The 21,455-nt window shown below is 40.4% G+C and overlaps 3 protein-coding genes across 4 annotated transcripts; 2 read left to right on the top strand and 1 right to left on the bottom strand.

Annotated features, from left to right (window-relative positions):
* The first annotated feature begins 4,559 nt into the window (after positions 1-4,559).
* Positions 4,560-5,327, top strand: LOC126562847 (uncharacterized). The gene has a single exon (XM_050219438.1). It carries the CDS (start codon positions 4,563-4,565, stop codon positions 5,325-5,327), a length of 765 nt encoding a protein of 254 aa, XP_050075395.1. The 5' UTR covers positions 4,560-4,562.
* A 2,407-nt stretch (positions 5,328-7,734) lies between these two features.
* On the bottom strand, positions 7,735-10,153 carry LOC126561740 (raf homolog serine/threonine-protein kinase Raf). 2 transcript variants are annotated; one of them, XM_050218050.1, is made up of 4 exons: positions 9,818-10,153; positions 9,083-9,730; positions 8,799-8,948; positions 7,735-8,712 (listed from the first exon to the last, which is right to left on the bottom strand). In XM_050218050.1, the coding sequence occupies exons 1-4, from the start codon at positions 10,118-10,120 to the stop codon at positions 7,756-7,758; spliced, it is 2,058 nt and encodes a 685-aa protein (XP_050074007.1). In that variant the 5' UTR covers positions 10,121-10,153; the 3' UTR covers positions 7,735-7,755. The 2 variants fall into 2 exon arrangements, with proteins under 2 accessions (XP_050074007.1, XP_050074006.1); XM_050218049.1 differs by having other exon boundaries at positions 9,083-10,153.
* A 1,932-nt stretch (positions 10,154-12,085) lies between these two features.
* Positions 12,086-13,727, top strand: LOC126560707 (pre-mRNA-splicing factor 38B-like). Its single transcript, XM_050216665.1, has 6 exons — positions 12,086-12,101; positions 12,173-12,376; positions 12,440-12,564; positions 12,630-12,765; positions 12,886-12,992; positions 13,066-13,727. The coding sequence occupies exons 1-6, from the start codon at positions 12,086-12,088 to the stop codon at positions 13,687-13,689; spliced, it is 1,212 nt and encodes a 403-aa protein (XP_050072622.1). The 3' UTR covers positions 13,690-13,727.
* The last annotated feature ends 7,728 nt before the right edge of the window (positions 13,728-21,455 follow it).

Below are 21,455 nucleotides of genomic sequence, written 5' to 3'. Positions count from 1 at the left end.
AGTGCACACTAACGTTCAAACATTTGTTTGTCTTGAATTTGATTCCACCGATAACACACCTTTATCCGCATGGGTTGCGATAAGGATTCATTTAACAGGGAACAAGAATATTTATGCCCTGACCGTGACCGAAGGCTTTATCATAATTAGCTCTGCCGAAACACACATACCTGTATGCTTTCTATAGAGATCCTTTTTTACTTAATCGCACGCACTGGACAAACCGCGTACTTGTCAAACAAGTTTCACTTACCCGTTTAGATTCAGATCCGTTGATAGCACGTGGATGTAGCGTAATTGAAAATGCAATGGTCAAGTTGCGGCTGCTGCAATCTTACACCCTTTGATGTGCCCCTTTATTCCCGAGTTTGTTTTCCCGGCACGCGCTGACCGTTGAAAAACGACACCCTTGCTTTGCGTTCTAAAGCGAACACAACGTGAAGCCCTCCGTTGTTCGTGTCCATTTCTATTGCTCATATTCTGATCAGTCGGAAATCGGGGGCTCAAATCAATAAGCAGCCTTACGATTCGTATTTCCAAATAATACGATTTTGCCTAAATTCTTCAAATTGAGATCATCTATGCGGACTTGCAATCCATCGTTTGAGGACCTCTTAGATCTTGCCGAAATTTACCTTTCAACCAGGCATATGGAGGCTTATATTTGCTAAGAGGTATAATTCTTTCTTTAAATCAGTATCGCTTCGACCTGTAAGTTGCTTTCACGATTTTCAATGTTCATCTCACCTTAAGCCGATTCCGTTAAGCTGTTGGACGGAGAATGAGTTTGCTTTAGTGATGAATTTCGGCGATTACCTTGCTGTCATAGTTACTTAAAACCATAACTAAATTATCAAATCGTTTTTTTTAATATTTTGAAAGCATGGTCTGACGGTATGGCTTACTAAAACGCATTAAAATGTATCATTTAGTGGAACAAAAAAGAAATAAAAATGTCAATGCCAAAGAAACATGCAAAATCATTTAAATTCTGACAAACAAAACTTAGGTTAGTTTTATTTGAAAACGCTTCTACCACATCTACAGAAGCGGTTTAATAGAATATAAGGAAAAGGGGGAAATTATTGGGATGCTTATCGACATTGTTTTACAAAGTCTTGTTACACGATATGGCAATTTTTATCATCCTTTGACCAAAATCCGGCGATTCTGTCCACCTAATACGAGCTGCAGCTGTTATCATGCGATCTATGATTCCTAATTGAATTGACACGAAAGCGCCCTAGTCTACTCGTAACCAACATCTGAATGCCATTAAAGTGAGCCTTATTATCACAGGTACACATGCCGTAAACGTAATTAGGTTGCCGGTCCACTTCCCGCCAGCAATAACGAACTGTTCCCACACTCTGTCCGATGGTCTATTCCACCCTCTCTACTATCAATCTAGGCTGCGCACATTGCGTGTTATGATTTACATCTCCTGTTTTTAATAGACCGATCCTATTTGTCCCATTCTTGAGTGCGATATGATCAATTAGATTGGACATTGAACGCAGTACAGAAACAAATAAAAAGTATGCTTTACTATGCGGCCAGTATCGTTATAAACCGGTGGTAACCCACAAAAAATATCCAAAAGCATTGATTGTAGTTGGTATCATTAGCTAAGATTGGGGTTTTTAGCATAAATAACGTTTCATTGCTAGCTGGGTGCGGTTGATCCCTATCTGTTCAGACACTTTGACCGGGGAAGTAATTACCTCCTTGTTAGTTAGATGGCCATCGGTTGATGAATAGATATGTTTGTAAAAAGTGTTTCAATTTCCTGCGAAACCTGCGTTATTGGTTGAATTCGTATAAGTACACTAGGATTAGTTTTCAACTTTTAAGTATGATTTTACATTTTGCTCTTTCGTTGCCTTTCGTTTAATAGTCTTTCTTTGAAAGAACGAAAAACTGCTCTACAAATAGGTGCAAAAGACAGCTTTGCTTTCATAGTTTCACTGGCCCGGTGTTGCCGGAAGATGCCGTAACGATCGGCAAGACCGTAAGCTTGATTAAATCTCACACGATTTCCGCATCGTTTTTTTTTTACAACGGAATAAAAAGAAGGGGGAAAGCTGCTCGCTTTGCGTAGGATAGGGGGAAAAACTACCAAAAAGTGCAAAAATTCTACACATAAGTAGTTTATGGTCCCGATGGTTTGGCCCAATGCCCCTAAGGTGGCGCCCCAGGTACCAGTCAACAAATCGTTATATCGCAGCATGATCAAAACCGATGTGTTAGAAATGGGCAAAAATTTATGGCATTTTCTCCTCGTGGGTAAATTTCTTTTCCTCTATCTTTTAATTTGTCTTGGTCAGGACGAGTGCCATTCGTTCGCTGCGTAAGCAAGTAAGGGAGGGCAAGAAGCAACGCACGAGAAAGGTGAAAACAAAACCAAAAAAAGAAAGATTAAGCATTAGAACAAGGAAGCTGTGCACGTTGGTGAAAGGTGGCGTTATTTGGAAATTACGTTTTGAATCATAAATTCTAAGACAAGCCCGGGGTGTACATCCGGAGATTTCCAAAACGGTACAAAAGGGAATGAAAATTTACTCCCAATGCCCATGCGAACTGTACGCATGCGTGTATGGGTAGGTTCGAAAACCGATACGACCCGGACGTGCCAGTTGACCGGACTTGCTTGCACCTTTTCTTTTGGGGGAATTTGGCTGCTGCTGCAGCTTGCGCAAGAATTTTCTGATTTTTTTTTTTTTTTGAGAATGCACCTAACAGTGAACGCTGCGAATGTTTGGAAACATCTACATACTAACTGGCAGATCGTTAGTTTTCCTGTTAAAAACACATTTTGATAGCATTGGAGTGTTTAAATGTGAGCAAAATATTTGCTACATAAATTCAAATGTATGCGTTTTTTATTATTTTTTATTGCCTCTTCCCTCTCCCATAAATTGGGTGATAAACAGAAGAAATAACCGTTTTTATGTAAGTTAGCACTGTTTTGGTTCAGTTCATTTTCAAGACAAATCTGCAATATTGTCCCTGCAGTGTCCCGCGAAACCATATGGTACAGGCAATATGGACCCTCACATATTTTTTTTTCATGCATGCATGCAGACTTTTCCTGGTGTATCCCCCCACCGTCGAAAGATTGCACGCCCGTAATTTATTATTTGGCACCTGTATGCAAATTATCTGGTTCAAATTTAACATTTGGCTTCTGCAACCCAACATCATGCACCACCAATTTGCTTCAGCCAAAGTCAGCCAAAAATGTAACGGGTCACGGTTCTTTGAAAGGGGAAAAATTTGACCACCAGGTGTGAGGGAGGAGGGAAAAATGTTGGGGGAATTGGGTGTTGCATGATGCATTTGTTATGCACACGTGTGACATGAGTCATGTTTGTTCTTGGAACGCTTGATGTCATGTGTCAACGATTACAGTACTTTAACAGCGCCTACTAACGATCGTATTTCACCGTCAATCGAAAACTAGCGAAATGGTTGCAAGATGCTTTGCAAGAAAGCTTTCAGTTTGCACATTAGCAATGGATTTAATGTAATGTAATGTAATGGAAGTCGGAAAATCTCAAAGAAAAAGTACTCATTTTTTCCGTGCCCTGTGCCATTTGACGGTAAAAACTTGAACCCTTTTCCTATATTGATCCGTAACGATCCTTCCTTAACCCAATTTGTTCATGCATATGGAACAGATACGCAGATATGCCTATGCGGATGAAGGGATGGAATGGACACAAAACCGGGTGTAACGGATCGAGTAAGATCTTGGCAGTACTGCAGCACTGCAAAAGTAATCTTCTCTTGCCATTGCATTTGTAATTAAGGAAGAAAACGATTTAAGGAAAAGGGTTCAAAAGGGGCTCAATCTTGGTGCGCAGGTGAGCAGACGGTTTCGGTAGCCTTTTCCCTATTTTTGCTCAAAAGAAAATGTAAAGTGAAGCGTATCAAAATGGGCGAAAAATCGTTCCATTCTGTACTGATGCTCTAACCCTCCATTTTTCTTGTTGTCTGATCGGATGCAGGAATCTTCGATCCCAACAAATTGCATGGATAGGATTTTAATTAATAGTTTATGCCGCAATAGTGATACAGTCACAAGGCAATCCCAAGAACACAATTAGACAAGCAGGATAATCGTTTACGCAAGGCTTCCTATGAACATTAAGCTTTCTTTGGATTGGATATTTTAACCATCTACAAGATCAATTTAAATTTAAATATACCGCTGGATAGGTGACATATCAAATATCATTATTAAAAAATACATATTATCATAGCCTTCTTATTCTTCTTCTTGGCTTAACGACCTTTTACTAGGTCACAATGGCCATCGAATGGCTTACTAGATTTGCTGATACCACGGAGTAGGATAGTCAGTCCTCACTATGGGCGAACTTTGTTGTCGCAATCCCACCGGGCCATCAATCATAATATCATAGTGTAATTATTATTACACATCTGGGGCGAACTGGGGCTTTGGTAGTTTTATTTTTATAATCACGATTTATACTTTCAGCAAGCCATTAGTATCCTCCGCTAATGAAAACTTCAAATGTCTTTACTTTTAGCACACCATGTTGAAGTGGGTCGTCACACGCGCACCCCAGACTATGTGCAATGAATGGAAAATGCATCCAGACCATCAGTGGCGATGGCACATGGGCACCCGGAGTCCGGACCAAAAATTACAATTTGAAAACAATAACAACATATCATCGGTGGACGCAAAGCATTACTGCAACGAGCCCAGTTCGCCATACAATCGTATTGGATCAAAACGGCAAGATTCGGCAACCATGATGATGCTAACGGCAAACACTCCAACAAATGTGCTTTCGAATGCAAGTCTCAACAGTACCGCGTCTTCCTTTCGCTACTTCGTAGTCAATAATCATTCGTCGCCCTTGAAAATTCTGAAACACCCAATCGATGAATGTGTCTCGCGCAGATCCGCATCCCCTCGGCGCGGATCGGGTTACCGAAGAACAACGACACATCGACGACAACAGCGGCGCCGACTCTCCAGTCTTCATATACGCGAACCTTCTGAACTGGCATCGCCCAGTTACCGGCAGGCTGATGATCCTGCGAATGATTTATCAAACGACGTGCTTTTGACACCGCTGGCTGATCGTGTGACTAACTGCAGCTTACCGCCAACCCAGTGGCAAGAGGTTTGGGAAATTTTTGCCACAGAAAACGAACACTACAACGAGCGCGAAATCAAAACGCCAGAGGCGGAAAGGATATCGTCGTTAAACCACGACGATGGACAACTAATAAGACGGAGAGCCGTCCGCCGAAGGAAGGCCGCTCAAACTAGCACGAAGAACGTTTAACGTTACTATCAACTGTACACTTGCTGTACATTGCTCGATAGCTGCAGTAGCAAAACAGAGTAACAAATGTCACATAGTACACTTAACTTAGTAGATAATCCTCAATGAATGCTATCCCGTTAGAGGCATAAATACGAAGAATGTTTATTTATATAGCTAACAAACGAACGAATAATTAAAATAACTTCCGACCAAATCAAACGCGTTGCATTTTGCTGTATTTTTTGTTTAGTTTATTTCTCTTTCATATACTCGTTTGTGTATATCATTTGAGAGGAAAGAAAAATGTAACACATGCTAGTTTTAGTTTCACCCTAACTTTTGTTTTTACCCCCGACTCTTTCTTCGCCGTTGCATATTTTCACTTTTCCTCCCGCTTTACTTCATTCTTCTCTGCACAATATACAGTTGCACCTCGTTCTCTTAAAGTTTCATACTAAAAACAGCAACAAACAGAGGAGATAGCCTCTATTCTCTACCGATCGATAAAACGTTCAGCTCAGCAACGAACATGCTTCAAATTCCATAACATCTCGCACACACCGTTAAACGATCGTTCAAACAATCAATCTAATGCATTCGTTCGCTTCATAATCTGGGCAAAAGAGTTTATCGTTCTCCTGCAGCATTAGTTAGTCCTATGCATTAAGTATATGTGAGTACTTGCGTGAATAGTAACCTTCCCTATGACCAATGTAGTTCTGTGATTGGTGTATCTCATTTTGCAACCTTTACAATGGTGTCCCCCCTTCGCATATGCTTTCCATTACGTGCTTATTTTTCGGGCATCTCTAGTACATAGGATTAATTCAAACGCTTCCTTTTCATTGAATGTTTAACCTAGTTTTATAGTACTAGTTATGTGTTTAGATTTCATGTGTCTCCTCCCTTTTTGTTACTACTTTGGATATCAAGGTATAGTTCATTCTGCAATACCGCGCTTCCCGAATAATATATCTAATTCACTCTATTTCCCCTGTTCTGATCTCCCACTGGCCATCCTCTGATCTGCTGACTTGCAACGCTGAGAGTAATATCATTACATTGGTTTTGCATGCGCCAGTAACACCGAACTGCAGTTTCTGTTTCATAATTCACTTCCAGATTAACTATGTTGACGCTATAGTAATGATTTATCAGTTCCATTAGCCGTTATTAATTAGCATTACCAGCAGATGCTGGATACTTATTTAACTTTATTTACACATACAGCGGGTTGTCTCAGTTGAAATGCTTGTTGCCGGTTCGTTCGCTCTCTTCCGTACAATCTTCAGTTTCATTTGTTGTGAAAGTTCCGACTAGCATCATTAGTGCGTTTTTAAACCGTTTTCAACAACTCTTATGGTTTGGCTTCGTTTATCGAATTCCGCTATTGCCATTCCTAGAATTTGCTTACATTTGTTACTGCCAATGGATCCCAAGCATTATAGTTAAATACTGAATGGTCGAGTGAAGCAGACGTTCGTCTGAACAAAATAATGATAAGTCGATCGCGACGTTACTTTGCACAACGTTGTACAGGACTAAGATTAAAAAAAGATTTGGACAACAAGCTTTGAATAAAAATAACTAAAATAATTCACAGCATATAGAGCAGCAGATTTTTTTTCTTTAAACACTAAGCCTCAATTACAAAATAATCCTAAGCATTGTCCTTGGAAAGAAAATTGACTTCAACTCCACACCTTAAGCTTCATGCTTATTTTTCTCTTTTGCGTCCATCACCCATTTGAAGAGATTTTGTTCGAAATTGTAAAAACAATGCCTAAGCGTGAAAAATGCCCAAACACATAATTAGTGGATGTAGTGCAATATTGCTTAGGGCGCTATGTTATAAACTATATTAAACAGGACACACCTCTAAACCAATCTTCCAACACAAGAATTGTATAATAGGACATCGATCACAGGAATTGTAACGCGTAAATTGAAGTACGATATAAACAAAAACGTCATACATTCTTTACTGTGAACCCTAGTAACTATTGCAGGTTCATGTTTTATTCATTGTTTCACAAGATTCACGGAAAAGGAATTATTCCCTACAAGAGAAACTTGTAAACTGGCCAATCATGCATAAATGGTTAACTTAATTTATCCAATAACGTAAGATAAAATTTTTATTTAAGGGTGGGCAGTAGATTCGTCGAACATTTGACAGCACGACATCGAGAATCGCTTTTTATGAAATTATTATTAGCAAACTAATTCCAACCCTTCGTCTAGTGGGTCAACCGCATCAACAGTCAACCAAGCTGCAAAGAACTTAATTACAAACGTATTTGCAGAGTTTTTAAGCGTCTGGATGGGGGGGGGGGGGGGGTTTCAAGCATCTCCATGAAAAAATGCCCTCCCTTTGCCGTGGAAACTACTCACGCCAGTCTCACAACTAACCGTCGACTATTGAGTGAGTGTAAAGCGAACCTTTTTAATAATTTCCAGCTCCGTTGTAAAACTGAAAGTTGTGAAAATTCACCGGTGTCTTGGGACTTGAACACATGTACAGAAAATCATCGTTTTGTAGTTGCGTCTGGGTGAAGTTGGGTTCGCTTGCACTGCGATGGAACTTGGGCATGGTTCGCAGCATATTTTCCAGCATGTTCAGCAACAGCCGGAAGAGTGGTCGCTCATCGCGATTGAATTTTATACAATCTTCGACGCATCGCTTCAACGCTTGCGGACAATCCGTGCGCACCTTCGTCAAGTCTGGCCGCAGCTTACCACAACCAACCATGAACAGTATCTGGTCTTTGTTATTGATGTGATTGTACGGAAGCTGTTCGGTCAACATTTCATACAACACGATACCGAACGCGTAAACGTCGCTTTGGAACGAGTATGGGTTCTGTTCCTTCATTCGAATCACCTCCGGGGCCATCCAAAGAATGCTTCCGGTCGGTTGGTTGGATTGCTGCGAACCGGACCACCTTACCTTTGCCGTAGCCAGCCCGAAATCGCCAATTTTCACCGAAAAATCATCGTGCAGGAAAATGTTGTTCGACTTCAAGTCCCGATGAATAATGTTCTTCGCGTGCAGATAATCCATCCCTTGAGCAGCTTGACGTGCAATGTCAATCAGCGTGTTCAGCTTGAACTTGGTCTCGTTAACGTGAATATGTTTGTATAAGCTGCTACCCTCGCACCATTGCGTCACAATCGCTAAAGACGGCTTACTTACACAACCCATAAACAGAAGAATATTGCAGTGGCGTGTTTTTTTGAGCATTGCAACTTCGTTCTTGAATGCTTGCAGCTGTGCCGGGCTGGGAGTTTTCACGTTCAATGTTTTCACTGCCACCGGTCCGTGCCAGTGCGCTTTGTAGACTGTACCAAACGATCCGGAACCGATTCGTTGTCCTATTAAAATCTCTTCCGCCTGGATGTTCTATAGAATGTACCATATTTAAAGAAATCCACACTGTCATTAACCATAGCCAGTCCACAGCCGAACTCAAAAACGCTCATACATACCCAATTCTCGTCCGATTGTTTGGTATCTCTCGGTGACAGCAGATTCTTATTGCTTTCATCTGCCGATCGGGCCCGCGGTCTTTTGCTGTGGTTTAGCGTGTTAGTGGGCGATGCCTGTGTGGAATGCGAATGCTCTTGATTTGTTTGGGCCTACAACAAGAAATCAACGTAGAAAATAAACTTCTTCTAACACCAACAAACATGATGCATTGAACTCATATAGTTTAGAATCCAAACCATCTACAAATTGTGACGACTCTGGTCAAATTATGGTTTATGCCTACCTGTAGCGGTCGATTGCTGATCACGTGTCGATTTTCCCCTCCAAAGAATGGCTTTATCACATTATTAATGCAAACATTCGGGGCCGAATTGGAACGGTCATGCTGATTGAGTGAACGCGGATGTCGCAAGCTGGTGCTATACCCACCAGCCCCCGGATTGATAATGCCAGCCGTGCTTTCGGGGTTCGCCAACAGCACATGATAAAACGTGCTATCCATGTGCCGCTTGCTACATATCGGTGGCACTTTGTCAACGCATCGCTGATGGAATCTATAGTTGCACTGGTTGCAGTAGAACCCGGTAAAGAGCAGCCGGCGGCAGCACTCGCAAAACGCAAGCGAAAAGAACGTTTTGCGAATGAACTGATGCGATATATACGTTGGAAACCCGATGTCTAGAATCCGAACAAACACCTCATCGCAGTTCAGTGCGCTCACGTCAGTTTCCCACGGAATCGGATAGTCATTGTTGCCAGCCGTTACCTCACAGAATTCACACGTAAGGTTTCGTCGCTTTAGTGCCTTAGCTAGTGCATCCTTTAAACGCATCCCGGGGATAACTTGTACGGATGTGCGCTGCTGATTCGGTAAGAAGGCCCGAAGCAACATCTTTGACTGCCTGCTCAGTGTGCCGCACATGCTTTCGGTCTGCAAATATTCCGACAAAATGAACATATTTCGGGAACCTGTCAATAAAACAAAACAAAAAGCACAACCAACTAACTCTTGTCGTACCTCAACGCGTTCTTCCGGATCGGGAGGTTCGCTAGGCTCGCTTAACTGCTCATGTTGTAGCTGAAGCTTCTTTTCAATCAGATCCTGTTCCTTGATTTCAAGATCGTGCAGTTTCGAAGTGAGCTCCTGATACTCCTCTAGATACAGGGCCGGCGGTTGCTGGAAGTCGGCAAATTTCGCATTTAACGCGTCGATGTTTTCGCGAGTTACATGAATCACGGATTTTATGTTCCGCAAGTCTTCTTCCAATTGCAGATACGGATCGAGCTCATCGTCCGTATCTTCTGCTTCGGCTGAGGACATCGAGGCAGCTTCCGAACGCTGGCAACAAAGAGAAGTTTGCGAAATTGTTCCTTTGCGATGCTACCTCTTTTGCTGCGTTTAGTGTGACACTGGCCGTAAAAAGCAATTCCTCCACCAATGGCTTGTGTTCAGGACGTTTGTTCAGCTAAGGATCAAAATTCGCTTTCCTTTTTTTCAGTGTTTCGATTTCTTGCCTACATCCGCTTCTTCTTGCCTTTTTCTCCTGTACAGATTCACCCCGGCAGAATTCTTGCTGCAAATCTCGTCTGCTACCCGGAATGGCACAGCAATCTCGATGCCGATTGCAAAGCAAGTAAGGGCTAACGCAATACACTGCACTTTTGCTTAAGTTTTACAACTTTCGTACACTAATTCATTTGCTTTTGAATATTATTTTTGTTCTTGTTTCAAGCTTTTTCACTACAGTTTGTTGCTTTACCCAGGTAACAATTAAACTAGAATTTGTATGCAAACCTGTCAAATTCTTTGCATCGCTCAAGATTAATAAAAGAAACGTGCGCTTCACAAATTGACATCCCATTTGACAAAATCTCCTATTAAGGTATTATTAAGGCAAATTTGTATTGACCAAACCCTTAATAGGCACAGGGCCACGGATGCTGAGAAAACCTTGATATCCTTCACAAACAAAACATTTGAGCTTTTGAGAAAAATATCCTCGTAGAAAATCCAAGTGAAGCATCTGAGAACGATCCCTATTGACAAAATTGCCTTAATAACCACTAATAACGGATTTTTCAATATGAATTTTCCATACCTTAGGTGACGGATTTACAGATATTTTGTCAATAGGGTTGTAGTTCCACCAACTTAGGCACTACCAGGGGCGGCCCGTTGGTGCAGGCGACAGCTACGCCGATCTTCAGAGCAGGACCGGGGTTCAAATTCCATCCGGGCCGTCCCCCCGTAGTGCGGACTGACTAACCAACTACGTGGTATCGGCAGTCTAGAAAGCCATTTCGATGGTCGGCATGACCTTAGAGGTCGTTAAGCCAAGAAGAAGAAGAATAAGGCACTATTAAGGCAAATTTGGATTGAAAAAATCCTTAGTAGTGGTTATTAAGGAAATTTTGTCAATGGTGATGAAATTTTGAAGTTTCCTCAATACCGGCTCGATATCGGACGATTATGTGTAGCTTTTTCTCACGTTCGTTTATTTTTTCTTTTTTGAAAAAGTGTACCTGACCATGAGAAAAGCAGTTGAGAAGCTGTTATGAACATTTGATAGATATATCAACTTTTTCTCGGCTCTCGTGGCCTTGGACCTAATTGTGGTTATTAAAGTAATTTTGTCAATAGGGGGACGAGTGTATATAGATATATTCGTCAAATAGAGAAAAAATCCTCACGCTGATGACCGAGATTGAAACTTGCCAAACATAATTATACCCGTGCAATATAGTTTTCATAGCTTTTAGTTTGAATTTAATGATGTTTCCTGATGATAATTTAAAGATATAATTTATACACAAAACCTAGGCACCATCAACCGATGTGCAATGGCGAAAATGAAAATTGTCAGATTTCTCTACGCATCTTGAGTTGCATATTTACCGCCTGACGGCTGCTGTCAAATTCATGAAATAAAAAAGCGAGCTTGTCTCGAGTTTGTTTAGCTGGAGCCGCACAAATTGGCTGTAGTAATTAATATTTACACGATTTGCATGTACAAATTTCTGTTATAAACGTTTTAAGTTACTTATTCAAGGTAAGACCTGTTACTGCACCTGAAGCCTGCGCTGAAGAGCCCTTAAATCACATTACATTCTGTCGCACTCGCTTGTTTGTACCGCACTGGACAAGCAAAACGCATCTTTTTGTTTACCTGGAGCAACATAAGCTTACAAATATTTTACATCCAACCATTAGAATCTATTGTACCAAAACCGTGTTCACGTCTACCATATGTGAACTGTATTTACCCAGGAACGTGTTACTCCCAGCATGGAATTAGATAACAGTGAGTATTTCTTGGATAAAGCTTTAAACCGGGTATAGCTTACAATTCGTTCTGCACGCATATTCTTGTAGATGCTCACGAACAGCAGCAGTATTATCAACCGGAGGTACAGCAGGCTCAACACCATCCACAGAGCACGCAAACATCGAACCAAACAAATGCTCCAAAAAAGTCGGCTAAGCAAAACAATGCCCTTCCACTTTGGGGCAATGAAACTTCGATGAATTTGAATCCATTGATTCTAGCAAACATTCAGGGATCGAGTTATTTCAAAGGTACGTAAAATAAATTATGCTGGATTTCATAATGATCAATTTCTATGTTCATTCCAACCGTAGTGTCCTTGTTCAAACTGAAGACTTACCACGAAGTTGTAGACGAAATATACTATCAAGTGAAACACTTGGAACCATGGGAACGGGGTTCTCGGAAAACAGCCGGCCAGACAGGAATGTGTGGAGGAGTAAGTTTTGACGTGGATTACCGATTGAAGAGAATCAGCAACGAAACATTTTGTTTTCCTCACAGGTTAGAGGTGTAGGAGCTGGTGGAATAGTTTCAACGGCATTTTGTTTACTTTATAAACTTTACACTCTACGATTAACTAGAAAACAAGTCAATGGACTGCTTACACACGGCGATTCTCCCTACATACGAGCACTAGGTGAGCAATGGTTGTCAAATACTAATTCCACTCGCAAAAAACGTGATTGAATATTTCCTTTTCATTCGCCAATCGCGCTAATGTTTTTTTTTACCAAACTTTTCCTTACCAACAACGCAGGCTTCATGTATTTAAGATATACCCAACCACCGGGCGATCTGTTTGATTGGTATGAACCGTACCTGGTAGATGAGGAGGAAATCGATGTAAAAGCTGGTGGCGGACAGGTATGTATTATGCTGGCTATGATGTAAAATGTAAACGACGTGTATTTACCTTCTGTTGAACATATTTTTAAAGACAATGACCATCGGTCAGATGATACGGCAGTGGTTGACAAAGCTTGACTGGTTCTCAACTCTATTCCCACGGATCCCGGTGCCGATCCAAAAGCAAATTGATGCAAAACTTGATCAATATGCAAAAGAAAATGGTGTATCATTCGCTGATACCCAGCCGGACCGTGGTGGCACAGTCGTGGGTGGAAAACAGCCGCGTGGCGGAACGTCAGGTCCGTCGAGCAATGCAAGAGGATCCGGACTAACGACATTTACCGAAGAACGAGAACCGGTACGCTACGATCGAGGTGTGACTGTACAGTCGTTTAAAGAGAAACCCGTTAAACGGGATACGTTTGACCATTGCGATCGGGACGCAAGGTCTTCGCGTTACGAAAGGTATGATGACGATAGACATGATCGTAATCGGAAGGATTATCGTGGAAAGGATTACGATCGTGAATGGGATAGAGATAGACATAGGGATCGCGAAAGGGACAAAGACAGGCACAGAGAAAGGGGTCACGATCGCGAACGTGACCGTGATAGATCGAGGGATCGTGACCGCGATCGAAAAGATAGACCACGTGAGCGTAGGTCAAGAAGCCGTGAACGCGATTACCAACGTGATCGACGACATCGTTAGTAGGTTTTAAAGGAAATTGGTTTTTGGTTTTTTTATTTTTATTTTCACCTGTCTGAAATAGTATCATTTTTAGGATAAATTCATATCGTTCAAGTAATTAATTCGCTAAACAAAACAATGTACAATACTGTACAACTTTTTAAAACAAAGGATACCTTTGCTTTGATCGGGCCTGAAGGTCTTGTGCCACTGAATTTTAAAGATTCTTTATTTTTTTATTCGAGTTTTGACCAACATCTGAAGCGTATAAGCAACTATTGCAATGCTCTAGCGAATAGATTCCCTTTTGTTTCGCATTTCATCTCGAACTGAAGTGTGTTGTGAAATTGAAACTGGTAACCAGCGAAAAAAAAAACGGGTTTGCGTTTCATAGAAAAATGTAACCTTCTATCAGTAGCACTTTTCCTAGAATACCACATATTGCCTCTATCCTTTAAATAATGTTCCCACGATATTGTTCTGTATGCTAAGGCTACAGAAGCAGCAGCAGTTACTTTTTCAAACCGTTTTTATTCTAAGCCTTTGTCAGCTAATCAATTACCTCATGAAACTTCTGTTTCTCATCTTCATAACGTTAATACCTCATTCACAACGCATAACATTACTAATATTATTTCTTCTTACTTCGTTTCAATACACTGGTACAACCTTCCTAAACGCCGTCAATATTGCGCCATCGTTGCACTTGCAAGAGTATAAAACAGAATAAATAGAACAAACTACGTTTAATAGGCGAGTATCTTTGACTACCTCAAAGGAATGGAATGGTCAGTTTTTGTTACCTTTTTTCTTGTTTTTAAAAGAAATAATCCTAAAACAGGATACTTGTATTGGTACAAAACACATGATTTCTTCTTCTGTTCTTTTTCTGTTTTAATTATGTACTTTTTTCATCAATAGGAACAACACATTTCGCATAGGAATAGGAATATATTTCTTTTATTTATGCTTTATTTTGGAAACCAATGGTCAAAAATCTATTTTCTATCGCCTCAGTAATGCATGTGCTCCGTTAATTTGCTAAAAAATCCCATTTCAGTAAAAAAAGTACACAATTGTAAAAGAAAACTACACATAAAATGATAAATTTAGTGTGGCAAATGAAATAAACACAATTTTTGAGTTATCAGAAACAAAAACGGCTTTTTGGCTGCAAATGAAGTCAGGGGCCTAGACCATACGTTATTTCAATTTTGCTACAAAACATGTGTCTGATTTCTGCAGGGACATTTTACTTTATATTAAACTAGTTTTAAAAAGCAAACCTGTTCAATAAAAGAATCATTTGATTAAAAAACTAATTAAGAGGTTTATTTATCTTAACCATCAAATTATTTCCTCGAACTAAGCTCGTGAACGACAAGCATGACTAAAAAACGACCCAGTTTTCGGCCACATTCCGCCAATGCTTTCAAGCTTTTGCAATTATAGGTAAAAAATTGCTTTCCACGGTATGTTAAATTAAATTCTTATATCTAACTGTTGTACTTAGAAGATATTTTTTAAATCTCTTTTTCATTAAGTTATCAAACCAAATTTGTCAATAGGGTTATCAAGATGATTTAAATTGCTGAATAAAGTAATGCCACGGGCGATGTATTCAGCAGTACTGTCAAAAGGCTTTCTAAAAAAAAGCTCCGGACGCCCGGTCGTCATACAGCTAGGTTTACACTGATTTTGCTAATCAGTTTGCGTCAGTTTGTTGAAATTTGACTGATGAAGAGTGATGAAGGGTATAATTAATAACTTTTGATTTGATTCATGCGGCATTTAAACCTCCTCCAGCTGATATCTATACCGCTACGCGTTTTGCTTCGTAAATTTATTTCCAACAAAGTTGTACATTCCTTAAAGCTCTAGGCAGGTAGGTTTCTTTGCCAACGGTTTAGCTGTGTTGGTGTGTAAAATCGAAGAGTCCATGACACAACGCGTGTTCTGGAAACGCGCATTCACGCACTCACTCACACCATGCCAAGTATGACATCTACGAACATCGTATGCATTCATTGGAGCATTTGTTGACAGAGTAGTTGTGTGAGGTATTTCGTTGGAAAGGTTCGGTGTGTTCAGTCATGTTGTTCGATAGCTGAAATGATATTGATGTCTATTTGCGTGTGAAATTCAGTTTAAGAAATGCTGTGTAGTGAATCCGATAAACTAGCATGTTTTCATCGTATTAAACAGACGGTACAATCTTAGTAACGTAATGCAATAACGTTTGCAATAGGCGTTGGTTGTACAAGGTAAAGTTAAAGGAAAACGACGCCATCTTTAACAGGTTCAACACAGCAGCAAAAAACCTGCAAGTAAGAGTATGCGTTAAATTATGAACGGAAAGAGCAAACGATTGGTACTTTGACACGTCTTTCAAGCGGATAAGCGAGAAGGCATGAGAAGCACAAGAAAAAAATGATGTTCTGAAGGCTTTCGAAGAATTGTGACGATATTAGTAAATACGGGCTGAAGATACAAGGTGCGTTGTGAAAAAGGTCTCCGCGGACCGGGTCCGTGAGCTGGTAACGTGATTTATTTTATAAATACGATTGCAAAAATGTGCGAATGATATGTGGAATCATTCAATTGGTTAATCACGCGCTTAAGCCAATTCAATGAACATCAATCGCAGAAAAATCCGTTTTGTGCATGCTAGTGAAATTGGTTTCCAGAAGACAAGCGAGAATAACGCGTTCAAAGGAAGCAAGTGACGAGTGTGCGCGCGTGAAAACCCCGATACTGTGCCACGGCCGAGTGTGTTTGCTGCTGTCCCTTGTTTTTTTATATATGATAATTTTAAGAAAGTGTTGCTTTCATTACTGCTAAATGTTCATTAATATAAATGCAAAAGTGTACAGCGTTTTGCGGACAGGGTGGAACGTGTGAAATAGAAGAAAAATCTGCTAGTAGTAGTGCGTGATAGCCTGATTTAGTTGTGATGCTGTAAAATTCGACACGTTAGCTCATTCTAAGAAAAGGAAGAAGTGTCGTGTAGAATAAACCGAATATGCTAAGTTTAAAAAAACGTGCGTATAAGGCACACAACACCTAATTGATATAATTTGGTCTCTGCGATTATTAAGAAACTGTTTCGTTACAAAAAACCGGTACCATAAAATTGCTTTACGACCTGTAAACAAAAGGTTGTTGAACGGTAACCATTTGATTCCTGCTGACTGTTTTTTTTTTTGGTTGTTATAGCTAAAACTTTTATTGATTGTTAAACCCTGATTGGACAAAACTCTACATCAATCTTACGGATCGTTGCTATGGAAACATTCGGTTGCTACTGGAACCGCTTCTCGTTTTCACGTTTATTTGTGTTCTTTCTCTTTTGTTTTATTCATAAGCACCTGTACACGAATAAGGAATCAGGATAAGGAAAATATGATTTAAAAATGAGTTTTATCATTTTCGCTTCTTGTAAAAAGTATTCTAGCATTGTGCGTGGTTAGAACTTGAAGTTTTTCGCCTACATTTACCGACGGTTATTGGTTGTATTGACGTCAAATACAGTGATTTGTGATTCGTAACGATAATAATCAAACACGGTGTTTTTTGTGTTATTTCAGCTCGGAAGGGAAAAATCTATGCAATAAGAATTGATAAAACAAAATCCCTTTAATTTTAAAATCATCAACGACGGAAAGTGTCTGTATGTGATTTAAGGTGCTAATATTCTGTCCTGTACTTATACAAAACTGTGCATCTGCTGGAGCTTGCGAATGCTGAATCGTGACGGATAAAACGAAATTCTCTTGCACATAAAAAGCGGACGTCTTTTGGCTGGGCTGTAGCAGCGTTGTTGTAGAGTTGTCAGAAACTGGTGCTTTTAAGTGGTAAGTATTAAAATATTGGTCGCATAATGAAATCTACGAAGTAGAAAGAACATTTTCATGCCGCCTTCCAGTTTGTCGCTAGCACCATTGTTCCCAAACACAGTCAATGGCCGTCCAGTACATGTGGTGTATACACGGTTCCTTTCATTATATAGCCCGCGGTGCGTTTTACGCTTGTCGCACCAGTTTATGATACGGTTGGATGGCTGAATATGTAGATAGAGTTGATTTGGGAAGGATGGTGCGTTGATGATGGCGCATGGAAATAGGAGAAGTGGTTTATAAATATTTTCCATTTCGGTTCGTTTCCTCGTTGTCATTCTCGAGCAACAACACCGCACAAAAGCAAATGGGAAATGATGATGAAGAGCGCGCCCGCGCACTAACGGCCAAAGAGGAGATTCACTTTCTTCGAGTTGATTCCTTGCTGGGCGACATTAAATCTTCTCGACCAGAGGGAGAACGAGAGCACCATTCGTAGGTGGTGGTGTCTCTTACGACACCCAGAACACTGAGGTTTGTTCAACGATATAAACCTTCAACATTCAAGAGCCGCTCGATGTTGTTGAACCAGTTTTTTGGAGCGAAGCCGAGCATACATAAACATACTCTTCTTCAAAGGCAGTCTTCAACAAAAGTTGAAGAAGATGCCAGAATACAAATAGAAGAAATGTAAAAAAAAGAATCGTCTCAGCAGTTGGTCCGATGTAAAGAATACCGATCGGTTGAGAGTTCAACCCGATTTCTGAACTTAGAATATTGTCAGAAACATTTTTCCCTTTTTGAGTGGAAAAATGCCTGTGCATCAGACATACGCAAAGTTTATCGTACAAGCGTCTGTAATAGAATAATACAAGCAATTTTGGTGAAACTGGTGTGTGACGTCAATTTTGCAAAATTTTGCTCATATGTTCGATATCTGAATAATTCAAAGTATATCAACAAGAACACCATTCTGGTTGTGTATTTTCTTGTTTCATTGGATTGTTTTACAACATTTCTTAAATTATAATCCCTGCATATTGATCTTCGAAGAACTGATTATAAATTAACAAAGAGTTGAATGTAGTTTCAGAGACTCAAATCTTTAATAAATAAAGGAAAAAATACTGATTATGTGAGTTTATTTATTGGTGAAGCTCTAGGATGTAGATTTTTGAACGATAATCTATCTATCTAATAAAATCTGAGGCTTTGTGTGACTTCTTTCTGTTTTAAAATAATTAGGAATGAAGCAATGGAATGAAGCTTATTTCAAAGATTTCTTCATCTGAATCGAAAAGACGAACCGTTCAAAACGAAATTTACGCGTTCGTATCCCATCTCGGCCGCCCGCAGAGCGATAGGTGGCATTATTACAAGAAGAGCGTGCCGGATGCAATCGGTTCCAATTCGAACCTGATCCTCTGAACCCTGGGATGCTGGATCCTGGGATACTGCGAACGACGAAGGCGAAGGCAACTACCAAAGATCGCAGCATCAATGCAAGTTAGAAGGCACTCTATAGCCAAAGCTCAACGAGTTGGTTGGCATATCTTGAGCATGGTGTTCTCTATTCCCTCTTTGTCGGTTTGACAGCCAGCCAGCCAGCAAGCCATCCCGAGCCCCGAGCCCGTACACAGCAAATGCTGTGGAATATGTTTAAAATGAAAAAAAAAGCAGTCTGAAATCGGGCTTGCGGGGAAAAGGCACAGGGAAACATGAGGATGCAGGCAGGCAGAAATTTTACGTTTCGAAGGAATGATCACATTGTGTTTAACGTGTGTGTGTTCCAGAATACAGCATCTCTCTGCTGGAGGAAGAAGCGCAAACTGACAGCAAAATTGTCTTGCGCCCTTTTCATGGTGAAGCAGCGGCGATGATGGGTATGGGTGTACCGTACGTTGTACGTATGGTTTAAATGGAATTACGATTTTGGAATGAAAAGACAAAACGAGAAAAAAGTCTCAGCTGTCGTCGTTTACACACTGGTATCACAAGTACAAGTACTTTTTTCACCATGGCGCAACCAACGAGACTCTCTCTCTCTCTCCCTCTCTCTCTCTGGCATATAGCAGAACAACAAAGCCTGCTCAAAGCAGGCTGTGCAAGCTAGAGATGGACAAACTTCATTTGAAGACGACGATAATCCCTGACTCTTCCGACTTTGCGTCCTTTTTTTTGGTTCGTTCATAAAAGGACAGTTGGCAATGTGGGGGAATTTTGCCTTTGAATAATATATGGGCTGGATGGATTTCTTATAACATTATGCGCACCGAGTCTACGGTATTGCACTGCGAAAGACTTGAGTTCGAATCTATCTTGAGCCTGCTAGATGTGCTTGATATTCTTCGATTATTTTAACTCATTTCTCTTTGCCTTTATCAGCAGAACCATCAAAACACATGTTTGTCGGAGTTTTGTTCTGGAAAAGCACAAAATCTTTTCAGCAAATCGTTGCTCCAATGCTTCTAAAATCAATTTTTAACCAATTGAAAATCATATTATGCTCTTTAATTGTGTTATGCTTCTTACACCATTGAAGAGCGTGTGTTATTGTGTTATGCTTCTTGAGAAACTGAATTCAAATGGTACTCTGAAAAAAACCTTTTTGGGTTAATTTTGCTATTCCTACTTGTTACACGATCACGATCGACTATTCGGATAAAGCACCTTGGACTTGGTGTGTAATGCGAAGGTAATATTTTTTATTTGTAAACTTTTGATGCTCTCTCTCTCTCTGTCTCTCCCTTTTTTCCGACCCATGCAGTGTGTTAAATATGAAAATTCAAATGTGGTTGTACGCAAGAAGTCGTACCATCCTGTCACACTCGTTGTGCACATATTTTCGCTACGCATCTTGCCTTCCGGTGTGGTGGAGGTTGAAGATGCGTGCTGTTACTATAGTGTGTCCCACCGTTTGTCCCATGGCGGTGCTATGAATTGACCCCGAACAGGAGGTGTATGTATGTATCGCATTGCTGAACCATGCCCCACAAGGAGCTACCCAGTGTGCTGCTGCGAGTACTAAGGGAGCCGGTGTTGGCGGTGGCAAGAAATCGCAAGGTACTCATAAAATGCTCAATTTTATCGACAATAGCGGTACGATGTCATAAAGTAGCATATTTTATTTGTTTATGTTATTCCGGTCGCCGCTCTTGCTCACTTTCAGTAAGTAGTAGGAAGAAAGGACGTTTTGGCGAAAGTATGGAAATGTTCCTTCCAGCAAGCAGAAGAAGACAAAGAAGAAGAAAAATACGGGTGAGCCTGTGTGTTCGAAGGGATCGCTTGCTTTCTTACCATCAGGAGAGGCTTTTTCTGTGCATTAGTTAGTTTTCTACCATGTTTCTTGTTGCTCGTGATAAAGTTGCTGCTGCCGTTGTGTAGCAGGCAGTTAGGCAAATGAGTTCGAGACTACATCTTACCCGTAGACGAAACACGGCTTTAATAACGGTGACACACACACACAAACAAAAAAAGCTAACACTATTATATTCAAATTAGGGATGTATTATACCAACTGGTAAGAAAGTTCTTTCAATAAACCTTATTCCTTACACCTTATGAATGAAAACATTTCCATTTGCTTATTTATTTTTAGTTATTTATTTATTATTCAGTATGACGGCACGTCGCCGTACTGTCATTTCTTTTCAGTTATTGTATTCGAAAGGAAGTTTGTAATAATGGCTAAATGTAAAGCTTGAAATCTGGAACAATTCTTACGCTGTGTGAAACAAAGCCTAGCCCTAAATTAAAGATGGGTCGAGTTAATAGAAACTTATTTTGCCGGGGGAAATTACACTGATCGACCGACCTACCCATACACCATCAGCCAACTCAACCAGCGAAGTCAGATAGCAAGGATTGGAAGCATAGGACACACACACACACTCACACCGGTTGTTAAGGAGATTCTTTAGGAAAAGTCCATCTATAAGGTTGTGTGGATAT

The sequence above is a fragment of the Anopheles maculipalpis genome, chromosome 3RL, assembly GCF_943734695.1.
Source record: "Anopheles maculipalpis chromosome 3RL, idAnoMacuDA_375_x, whole genome shotgun sequence".
Classification (NCBI taxonomy): Eukaryota; Metazoa; Arthropoda; class Insecta; order Diptera; family Culicidae; genus Anopheles; species Anopheles maculipalpis.
This window is presented reverse-complemented; position numbering and strand designations above follow the sequence as displayed.

What these genes read in the sequence shown, in the direction of transcription:
- LOC126562847 (XM_050219438.1), top strand. Translation starts at nt 4,563, where the DNA reads ATGTTGAAGTGGGTCGTCACACGCGCACCCCAGACTATGTGCAATGAA.
- LOC126561740 (XM_050218049.1), bottom strand. Translation starts at nt 10,120, where the DNA reads ATGTCCTCAGCCGAAGCAGAAGATACGGACGATGAGCTCGATCCGTAT. An exon ending in TCAGCAATCGACCGCTACAG is followed by an intron (nt 8,949 to 9,082) that starts GTAGGCATAAAC and finishes TTCTTGTTGTAG; the next exon opens with GCCCAAACAAATCAAGAGCA. An exon ending in AACAATCGGACGAGAATTGG is followed by an intron (nt 8,713 to 8,798) that starts GTATGTATGAGC and finishes TACATTCTATAG; the next exon opens with AACATCCAGGCGGAAGAGAT.
- LOC126560707 (XM_050216665.1), top strand. An exon ending in TCCCTACATACGAGCACTAG is followed by an intron (nt 12,766 to 12,885) that starts GTGAGCAATGGT and finishes CCAACAACGCAG; the next exon opens with GCTTCATGTATTTAAGATAT. An exon ending in TAAAAGCTGGTGGCGGACAG is followed by an intron (nt 12,993 to 13,065) that starts GTATGTATTATG and finishes ATATTTTTAAAG; the next exon opens with ACAATGACCATCGGTCAGAT.